This window comes from Phoca vitulina, unplaced genomic scaffold, assembly GCF_004348235.1.
Source record: "Phoca vitulina isolate PV1807 unplaced genomic scaffold, GSC_HSeal_1.0 scaffold15, whole genome shotgun sequence".
In the NCBI taxonomy this organism is placed as follows: Eukaryota; Metazoa; Chordata; class Mammalia; order Carnivora; family Phocidae; genus Phoca; species Phoca vitulina.
Genome location: NW_022589718.1, coordinates 6138578 through 6149251, shown reverse-complemented (window position 1 = coordinate 6149251; position 10674 = coordinate 6138578). Strand labels below are relative to the sequence as shown.

General features: G+C 56.4%; 1 protein-coding gene across 10 annotated transcripts in view; it reads right to left on the bottom strand.

Moving 5' to 3' along the window:
* Nucleotides 1–40: 40 nt before the first annotated feature.
* Nucleotides 41–10674, bottom strand: part of FGFR1 (fibroblast growth factor receptor 1) — a 47021-nt gene continuing 36387 nt past the window's right edge. For 7 of the 10 annotated variants that reach the window (XM_032413388.1, XM_032413389.1, XM_032413384.1 and 4 more), the window contains 12 exons: nt 10036–10226; nt 7888–8032; nt 5780–5982; nt 4624–4769; nt 4310–4431; nt 3740–3850; nt 3075–3265; nt 2274–2396; nt 1969–2039; nt 1454–1591; nt 1221–1326; nt 41–1110 (listed from right to left, as the gene is read on the bottom strand). In XM_032413388.1, the coding sequence (XP_032269279.1) occupies nt 934–1110; nt 1221–1326; nt 1454–1591; nt 1969–2039; nt 2274–2396; nt 3075–3265; nt 3740–3850; nt 4310–4431; nt 4624–4769; nt 5780–5982; nt 7888–8032; nt 10036–10226 (1724 nt within the window). In that variant the 3' untranslated portion in view covers nt 41–933. The remainder of the gene's footprint in view (nt 1111–1220; nt 1327–1453; nt 1592–1968; nt 2040–2273; nt 2397–3074; nt 3266–3739; nt 3851–4309; nt 4432–4623; nt 4770–5779; nt 5983–7887; nt 8033–10035; nt 10227–10674) is intronic. The other 3 variants (XM_032413381.1, XM_032413382.1, XM_032413386.1) reach the window with 1 other exon arrangement.

Here is a 10674-nt window from a genome sequence, read left to right as displayed (position 1 = left end):
ATTCTCTCCCTTGTCCCCTGTCACACAGCCCGTATAAAAATGAAGCAGCAGCAATTTTTATTGAGGGACCTAAACTGAAAATAGGTTTAGAACATAATTTAAAAAAATAAAACAGCAAAAGTAGCAAAAAATATATGACCTTTTTAAAAACATTTTCCTTTTTTTTTTTTTCTTTTTTCTTTGTTTTTAATATATAGCAACTGATGCCTCCCAGCCACCAGGAGCATCTTACCCAGTGGGTAAATCTCTGGTAACGACCCTTTTACAAAGACATGTAAATATATACTCAGATTTATACACTTTGTGTTTTCTTCGTAGCTATGTACAAAGCCCCCAGTTTGGGGCTGAGCCCCAGGGCCACGACACTGCTCCCAGCCTTTGCCTCCCCAGCCTCTGGTACCAGGTATTTGGTCAGCAAAGCAAATTAGTATCGGAATTAATAAGCCACTGGCACCAGCTATCTGGGGCAGAGGCTGCCCTCAGCCGAGGCCGGAGCACTCGACCTCCCCCGGCTACGGCTGCAGCCCTGAGGACGAGGCCCCCGCCCCCAGAGCTCGGGCTTAGGGGTCCGCGAAGCAGACAAAACCAACACAGGAAAGCTCGGTCAGCTCTCGCCGCATGCCTGCTCATCTCCCACTCCCCAGCCCTCCAGGCACTGCTCCGAAGTGGCGGGGAGGGGTCTTGGTCCAACAAGGGGGAGGGGACGAAGTGGCCATGAGCAAGTACCTGCCTCTCTGCTCCTCTCTCACATAAGCAGGTTGTGAGGAGGAGGAGGAGGAGGAAGAGAGGTGAACTCCGTGGGCTAAAGGCCTCAGGTAGGCAGCTGGCTCCTGCCGGCACGAAAGGGGCAAAGGGGAAGGCAATGAGTCCCGCAGGGAGGGGTGGGGGGTGAGGGATACAGCGGATCTCTGGGCAGGGGGGCGGGGGTGCTAGTCAGCGTCGTTTGAGTCCGCCATTGGCAAGCTGGGCTGGGTGTCGGGGCAGACAGGGCTCCTCGGGCAACGGCTCATGAGAGAAGACCGAATCCTCCCCCGAGGAGCAGGTTGAGCTTCGGGTGTCGGGAAAGCTCGGAGAGTACTGGTCCAGGGGCACGGACAGGTCCAGGTACTCCTGTGCAAGGAGAGACAAGCGGTCTGGTACTCTCCGCCCCGCGGCAGCGCTCACTCACAGAGGTGCACCTCACGGACGGTGACCAGAGGTCTGGGATAGGACAGCCTCACCTGGTTGGAGGTCAAGGCCACAATGCGGTCCAGGTCTTCCACCAGCTGCTTGAAGGTAGGTCTCTGAGAGGGTACTGCGTGCCAGCAATCCCGCATCATCATGTATCTGGGAGAGGATTGTCGAGTCAGGGGAGGAAGGACCAGGCAGGGCTGCTTTATCAAGCTAAACCCCGTTCTCCTTCCGTTCTTCCCCAGGGCCTGGCCCAGGACCTCAGGTGTCTTCCCATGCTTACAGCTCATTGGTGCAGTTACTGGGCTTGTCCATCCGATGACCCTCCTTCAGCAGCTTGAAAAGCTCCTCCACAGGCACGCCGGGATATGGGGAGCCTCCCAGGGTGAAGATTTCCCACAGGAGCACCCCAAAAGACCAGCTGTGGAGGAGCACAGAGCCACCGGGTCTTATGGGCACAGAGCCAGGCCAGCCTAGAGTCCTTTCCACCCCCTCCCCAGCATGTCATCCTGACCGCCCCCCCAGCCCGTCATCCTGACCCCACCCCCCAGGGCGTCGTCCTGACCCCACCCTCCCCCAGCACAGACGCTTACGGGGAAAACGGGGGCTAGTGCTGGAGCTCACACTGGCCTTTCAACCTCTATCGAGTGAACAAAGGAGGGGGACACATCCAATGTTTTATTTTGTTCTCTCCGAGAGGGAAGGAGACCCCCGTCAATCTCGAGGGGCATGCAGGACTCTACTGTGCTGGAATTTTCTATTCCACGTATCCCTGGCAATTGCCTCTTTCAAACTCACACGTCACTCTGGTGGGTGTAGATCCGGTCAAACAAGGCCTCGGGGGCCATCCACTTCACAGGCAGCCGGCCCTGTAAGCGGCACGAGGGAGATTGGGGGTAGCCCAGGCCCGGGAGATGGGGGGACAAGCGGGGGGCACACAAAGGACTGGACATGGGGAGGAGGACACATGCTCGGCTTGTCCCACCGCACTGTTTCTCAAGCAAGGCCAGCGGTGCTGGGTCCCAGCCCGGAGATGGAAGTGGGAGAAAGCAAAACGGAGTCCTGGGCAGAGGACCTGCGGCCGGTTCTGTCCCAGCACTTACGTTGGTTGTCTTTTTATAGTAGTCGATGTGGTGAATGTCCCGCGCGAGGCCGAAGTCTGCGATCTTCATCACGTTGTCCTCGGTCACCAGCACGTTCCTGGCGGCCAGGTCTCGGTGTATGCACTGTGCGCAGAGGAGACGGGACGCAGGTGAGGGGCGGCCCGCCGTCAGCCTGCCCCGGGGCCACTGCTCCAGCACTCGAGCCTCCTCCCGCCACACCACTACCCCTCGACCTTTCCAGACTGCTGCTACGAGGTCCCTCTCTGCCACTTCAAAGCCAGCCATTCGAGCACCTCCAGCTCCAGGCCCCTGAATCACCGTAGCAAACCCTCTGTGTGGGGCTCCCTTGCCGCTCCTCCCAACTCGTAGCTCTGGACCCGCACCCAGGAGGGCTGAACCTGGATGCTTCTGTCCAGTCGGGGGAGGTGGGTGCTCTCCAGCGCTGGCCCCCAGCTGCAGCACATGCGCACCGGGCTGGGGCTCAAACGAAGCCTCCGTTTATCCGAGCACCAACACTGAACTTCACACCGTCACACGGGACTTCATCGTGCCCCATAACCAAGCCACAACATAGGGCTTATCATTCTTTCTTTGTATTTGGAGATCTGGAAGTAGCTGCCTGGGGCTACCCGGAGAGTGGCAATGCACAGTCTGAGCCGGCTTTCTGCACTCTGATGCCCCTGAGAGCCCGAGACAGCACGGGCAGGCGGTGCTCCAGACCATGCAAAGTCGTAAACCAGAGGACAAGGGAGGCTCTGTTCCCAGCCCGACCTCACCCAGGGGAACCCTCAGGAGCCATACCTTCTTGGAGGCGAGATACTCCATGCCCCGGGCCACCTGATAGGCGCAGGACACCAGGTCCTTGGAGGAGAGCTGCTCCTCTGGGCTGTGGCTGGGGTTGTAACAGTACTCCAGCCCAGGGGGCCTCCGGGCCTGCAGGTACTCCCGTAGGTTGCCTTTGGAGGCGTACTCCACAATGACGTACAAGGGACCTGGGGGTGCGCGTGGGCAGGAGGTGCTCAGCTTCGCCCCCAGGAAGCCCCACCCCCAACCACACACCACAGGCCTAACTGCACCTTTAGGGAGCCTGGGAAATTCACTCCACTACCCCAAAAAACCTAGGGAAAGGATTCTTCCCAGCATACTCCAGAAAGTTCCCGAGCAAACCTGGGGGTGGGGGGGAGCCCTAATTTAGGCCACAGTGACTCACCTGGTTCCACCCCCACACTATGTGTATGAATCTAGATACCTGTCTTCTCAGATGAACGCCAGACCCCGAGAAGTAACTCCAGCTACTGCTAAACTGGCCTCTCCTCTTAACCCCCTTCCCTAAGCATCACTGAGATGCCTGGTCACGGTTACTCTCTTCTCCCTGACAGACACTGTCATCCGAGTGGGAGGCCCAGGTTCTCGGCTGAGGCCCTATGCTGGCAGTGGCGGGAGAGCTGGACTAGCTTAGTGCCTACCGTCCTGTGTGCAGGCCCCCAGCAGGTTGATGATGTTCTTGTGCTTCCCGATCATCTTCATCATCTCCATTTCTGAGATCAGGTCTGACAGGTCTTTCTCTGTCGCGTCCGCTTTACACACAAACCGGGAGGGCATGAGACTCATTTACTTGGAAGGGAGGATGAGAGGAGGAAAGCGAAGGGAGTGGAGGATGCTCGAGGAAGCCCGGTTTTTGGGGACTTGCTTTTCTCTCCTCCCCATTTCACACCCGAATTGGTTTTCCCTTCCCCTTTATGAGAGCTGTTGGCAATGTGTGCTAGTGTGTGGGGCGGAGGACAGGATGGGAAAACCCAGCCAGCAATGGGATCTAGAATACACCTGCCCACAGCCCAGACTGATGCCAAGGAACTAAGGGAGAGCGTGGCCATCTCAGGGTTCAGAATGATGCCCCTCCACGCCCAGGAGATGCTACACAGGCCGTATGGCAGGTGTGGACCACGACAGGGCACCGGAGAGACTGGTGGCCCAAGGCCCACAGTCTGCTTGGACAACGGTGGGTTTATTTTTGCAAGGACAGAAACATCACTTACCCTTCAACATCTTCACAGCCACTTTGGTCACACGGTTGGGTTTGTCCTTGTCCAGCCCAATGGCCTCCGCCAACACCACCTGCCCAAAGCAGCCCTCTCCCAGGGGTTTGCCTAAAACCAGCCTTTTGGGAAAAGAGAGGGTGGTGTGAGATGGGGCTGGTAAAATTTCAGCCTTGAAGGGCCATCCTGTCTCCACCTCTCCAAATTCCACCCAGCTGAGAGCAGAAAGTGTCAAACTGTTCTTTCTGGATGCATCTGGTACCCCTTCACTCCCAGTGGGGGACTTCCTCAGAAGTTGAGAGTTAAAGTATTACCTGTCTCGAGGCAGCTCCCAGCGAGGGTCTTCAGGAAGCTCGTATTCAGAGACCCCGGCCAGCATGGGGGTTCCACTAGAGGAGAGACGTGAGGGCCGAACGAGCAGAACCCCAGAGTTCATGGATGCACTGGAATCCGCCGACACCTACAGGAAGTGTGGGGTCACCCTTCTAGCGAGGATGGGGTTGGGGAGGGTGCTGGGGGACCGAGCCACAGAGGATTCCTGCAACTCCTCCTCAGGGCTTTCCGCCGATAGCAGAGGTGTGTATCTGTTATCTAATGTTCTTTCTCCAACACAGAGTGGCAGAAAGACCACAAAAGGTCTGAAGACCTAAGTTCAAAAATGGACTTATTTTTGCCGCCAGCTACCCTTTTCACTCATTTAACAGGAGCAGACCAAATCTCCCTCTTCCAGACTGACATTTTGTAACCTATCATTGCAATCACAACTCTATTGTTGTCCCCATTCTTTGTGAAAACCCTGCCTCAGATTATGCATTCCTTTTTTTTTTTTTTAAAGATTTTATTTATTTCAGAGAGAGAGCGAGTGAGAGTGAGCATGAGCAGCGGGGAGGGGCAGAGGGAGAGGGAGAAGTAGATCAGGACCTGTGCGGAAGGCAGACACTTAACCAACTGGAGCCACCCAGGCACCCCAGATTATAGATTCCTAATTCCCAAAGCACCCTCCAGAATTAGCCCAGCTCCAAATGAACATTCCCTCCTTTCACATGCCTTCACCCTCTGTTCCATTTCCTTGGATGAGAGGAGGGTAACATCCTGGCACCTGACTCAGGTCCTCTTCTCTGCTCTGTATCTTTGTACCTCTAACTGACCCTCGGGGACCGTTCAAAAGTACAATATGAGTTGCACATTCAGCCTGGCTAGGGCTTTCTCCTGATCCACGTACCAGGTGAACAGGGGGCTGGCAGTTGGGGTATGGTGGGCATTCCGAATTCATGGGCTAGAACAGCCTGGAACCCAACTCTGGAGCACTTAGGACATTCTACTGCCCCTGGCCCAAAAGCTAGAAAGCAAAGCTGGAAGTGGTAGGCTGAGTACAGAGGAGGGGGCAGGGCATTTGAAGGTCCTGGCGGCGGCCCCGGGGACACAGGGAGAGGAGCTGATGCGGGGCGTGCAAATCCCCTATCTACTTTCTGTTACCTGTCTGCGCAGAGGGATGCTCTTGGCTAGCTTGTGCACGGCCATCTGGCTGTGGAAGTCGCTCTTCTTGGTACCACTCTTCATCTTGTAGATGATGACAGACCCCACCATGCAGGAGATGAGGAAGGCCCCCGTGCAATAGATGATGATCTCCAGGTACAGGGGCGAGGTCATCACTGCTGGCCTCTCTTCCAGGGCTGAGTCAGTGTGAACAGGGTGTTAGCAGGCTCTGGGGGCCCAGACCACTAGGGTCCCAGCTTCATAAGAAAAACAACCCCCATCTCCTTTCCTCTGAGAATTTTCAGGGCAGAGAAGAACCAAGCTGGGTCCCAGCTGGGACTAAGGTCTGGCACTGAGCAGATCAGATAGCATATGATCTCTGAAATCTTCCCGATCCTGACTCGAATCCCCCAAGGGGGATGGATTAGAACTATCTTGCCACGTGAGGCCCATCCTCATTCTTTCAGGAGCCCGCCTTGCTCAGCGGGACTGCGGGGATCCACGGGTACCAGGTACCCACAAGGGCTTTCTCTGTCTACTCATGGAAACCCGGCCCTTCTCAGCAGAGCCTTAGTCCTGCGTGTATCCACCTATCACATGGGACAGATGAACCACTTAAGAGTCTGTTGTCCCTGACAGCCCATGAACACCTTCTCCATTTCCACATGCCACAGTGCCGGGCATACAGTGACACATCGTGAGTTCAAGGTGGGGGGGGGACCCAGTCTGTGTCCTGGGTCATTGCCTTCTGCCTATGCTACCTATGTCAGGTCAGACACGTAAATATTTGTACCTAGCTAACTCCCCAGCAAAACTAGCTTCATTTCCCACCACATCTAGACTGCTTGAGAGGAGAACGTCCACTTTGCTACACTTAGGAATCCTACTCAGGCCCTAACTCCTAAAACCGAACGAAGAAACTGGGGAGGGGGCACTGTTTTATTCTCTTCTCCCACCTTCTGTTTAGAATCCAGCCCGCTCCCGCAGAAGCCCACCCAGCTGAACCCACCCTTCGCTTGCACACGCGAGGTGGGGAGGCTTCCCCACTGGAGTGAACCTTGGATGGCATTCTTCCAAACACCAGCCGGCCACAGAGGCAGGTGTGCCGGGGACCTCCCCGGAGAGACACTATGTGTGACCCCAGATGGAGCCCAAAGGAACCCCCGGAGCCTGACAAGGAGGCAGCAGAGCTAAGAACAGGAGGAAGTGTTTCTGTTTTTCTCTCTCCCCAGTATGGACAAACAAAGACAACCAAGTGGGAGCACACACGGGACAAAGACAGTGACGGGGTAAAAACAGAACGCTTCTCTGCCTCAAGCAGGGGTGCTGTCAGACCCTGCTGGCCAGGCAGGGCAGAGGAAGAGAGAGGGAGGGAGTGGAGGGGAGTGTCAGCAGCGACAGGAATAGCACTGTGCCCAGACCCATGTGCAGGACACTCAAGAGGCAGCGAAGACCAGCCCACCACCTGAGCAGGCTGCAGGCTCCTTCCTTCCCAGCCCAACACACAGACCTCCCCTCTTGGGGGCCAAAGAGGATGCAAGGGCAGCACGGAGTGGCCTCCAGAGTCAGGCCTGACTTAATGCTCCAGTTCCCGCATCTGGGTGGAAGCTCTCCTCCGAGATCAGAGGATGGCAGGGTGGGCGAGCACTGTTCCTTACAAGCAACAAGCCCCTCTTTACAGAATGCCTACATCCAGTTAGAGGAGGCCTGGGCCTCTCTTGAGACCTCTGGAGCCAGCAAAAAAGGATCAGACAAGTCGGGGAAGGCTGCTGGACCCAAGGAGGGAAGGCGCCTGCCCTACAGGAGAGCCCGGCTGCAGGTTAACTCCAGATTCCACGCATGCATTGCATTGGCCAAGGGGGAGAGCCAGATGCAGGTATATAGGCGGGAGGCCTCCGTGTTCCTGCAAAATGAGGACAGCTCCCATGAGAGCCGAGAGGATTCGACCCTCAAGCTTAGACAAATCGCCAGGGCCACCTGCTGGCCTCTGGAGCCCATTCCTCTCTCTCTCCTGGCTCTGTGTCTCCCCCAGCCCCACAATGCATGCTCCCCCCGTGCCCGTGGCGAGGGCAGGACATCGAGAGGAGAAGTACAGTGTATACCTTCCAAAACGGTCAACCATGCAGAGTGATGGGAGAGTCCGATAGAGTTACCCGCCAAGCACGTATACTCCCCCGCGTCCTCAAAGGAGACATTCCTTAAGTGGAGCACTTCCATCTCTTTGTCGGTGGTATTAACTCCGGCAGTCTAGAAGAGACAACGGAAGCAAAATGGACAAGCACAGGACATGAGACCTCTAAGAGACACAGAGAAAGGGATGGAGGAAGAGAAGGGGGGAAAAACCGGAGAAAGGAATGCTCCGCAGCGTCTCCTTTGCAACAAGGAACACACAAAAACCACCAGGCAGCGAGACCTGTTAGAGGAAGACAGTGAGACCCTGAGGGAGGGGCTCCGCAGACCTGAGCCGCCGCTGGCTGGTTACGACCCTTCACCAGACGCTGGCAGCCCCTGGCCCGTCCAAGCATGCGGGCGGGCGGCGGGCAGCATGGAGAAATACGGCCCGGCGGCGGGGGGCTGTTTGGTTTCAGGTAAAGTCAGAGGGCACACACAGGAGGGATGGACGGGTGCTGCCTCATGCGCGCACACAGACGAGCGCACGCACACGCTCACGCGCACGCTCACGCGCACGCATGCACACGCTCACACACACGCGCGCACGCACACGCTCACGCGCACACGGCCTGCCGGTCTGCAAGGGGACCCCCGACCCCTTCCCGTCTCCGCCACTCAGACTCAGTCTGCACTGTCGTTCAGCACGCGGCCGGTTGGTGGCCACAAGCGCACACACAGCCGAGGGGCACACACGAGGGACGGAGTTTGACGCCGACACAGTACCGAACCAAAGCAGCCTCCCAGGCCGGGTATTTTTCCATGGCTCTGGGCTCTAGAAATACAGCAGGGTAACAGGGAAAGTCGGGTGCTGGCTTCCCCATCTGCCCCAGCAGCGTGGGGCCTGAATCAAACTCCCAGCACAGGGCCCCATCCAGCTCCCCATTACCTTTTGCCACAGGTCTGGTGACAGTGAGCCACGCAGACTGGTTAGCTTCACCAATATAATTGGAAACCTTACACACATACTCCCCGCTCTGGGCCTCTGTCACATTGAACAGGGTCAGCACCTCCGCATCCGAGCTATTAATCCCTGAATGCTAGAACAAACCAACGACAAGCCAGTCAGTGGGGCACACACTGAGACGTGGCCATACTTTGCTCCCACGTAACGGTAAGGCAGGCCCAGGGAGCTAAGGCAAGGGAGACATTAGTGAGACTTATCATCTTTCCCTTTTTAGGAGGACAAACCAAGTCGACTCCGAAGGCCCAAAGCATCTGACCGAAAAATAAACTTAAAAAGAAAATCGCTGCCCCCAGTCACACATTCTGTCTGTGTCAGGCCCACTCCTCCGGGTCTGGGGCAGGCATTGTGAAGGGAGCCGGCGGCCACGGGCCAAGGCCATGGCCTCATTTTCCAACACAGCGGTTTCAGCACCAGTAGTGAAGAGAAGACATGGCCAGTAAAACTCTGGGATGGCCAAGCCAGGGGAGGAGGAGGTCTAACTCTGGGACCAGGAGGTAAATCACGTTCCCAGCCTCTGGTTACTTCTTGTTGCGAGATCCACTGGGGGAATTAGGCAATTACCTTCCCTGGATTAGTGGAGCATTCGGGGACAATGAAAGTCTGGGAGTGAGAGGAAAAAGGAAGAGAAGGCCATTACTCCTGACGCTGTTTAGAATTTACCTGTGGCATTTGCTTTTCCAACTCTACCTAAGAGTCGTGCCCTTATCATTCACTCACTTGCCAGAAAGGACGTGACTTGGGAAATATGGCAGAATCTGGCAAACGCTTGCTGGAAAGGCTTTGGTTCTGGGCAATGGAAAATCAGGAGTCCAAATGCCTTCCCTGAGTAGCTGACCCAAAAGCCTGAGCAAAGTCACTCTCAAGGCTTAGAAACCAGCAGTGGCCACCCCACCCTCCCCACTCCCGGCCTTCGGTTGCCACTGCACTGTCACTCTGTGACCTGTCACTAGCTCTGGGGAATGTGGCTAGGTCCCTATTTAAAATGGAGCAGGTGCCTGAAGGTAAGGGATGCATCCCGGTCGCCAGCACTAAGCCTGACCATAGCAACTTGGGCCCAGGGAGATACGGGTCTCCTTCCCGGCACCCAGCCCACGGAGACTGGGGCCAAGATTACCTTCAAGATCTGGACATACGGCAGGTTGTCTGGACCAATCTTACTCCCATTCACCTCGATGTGCTTTAGCCACTGGATATGGGGCTGTGGGTCACTGTACACCTTACACATGAACTCCACATTGCTGCCCAGGGCCACGGTCTTGTTGGCAGGCAACCCTGCCTGCAGGATGGGCCGGTGAGGGGACCGCTCTGTGGAGGAAGAGAGAGGAGAGGCTCGTCAGGCCCCGCCATGGCCCGCTCCTGGCTGGGATGCTGACAGAGCGCGTCTCAAAGACCACCAAGGAGAAGCGTGCTCCCCCTTGGCTTTTCCACTGGGCAGGAGCATTTCCAGGCTCTGCTGAGCCTTAGCCCCTCGACTCTGAGCTGGGAGAGGGAAGAAGGTCCTAAACGATGAGGAACTTCCTCCGCGAGGCAATGCATCCATTTTCACAGGCGCCAGAAGTCTCTCTTGCCTTAAATGGAGACCCCTAGAACTTCAGTCACACTCCCAGACCTCCCTAACGAAAATCACACAGAGTCGTTTAGACTTGCTACTCAAAGCGTGGTCCATGAGCACCAGCACTGGCAGCACTAGGAGCTCACTAGCAATGCCAATCTCTGGGCCTATCCGGCTGGCCCAGAAGCTTCTTTTTATACC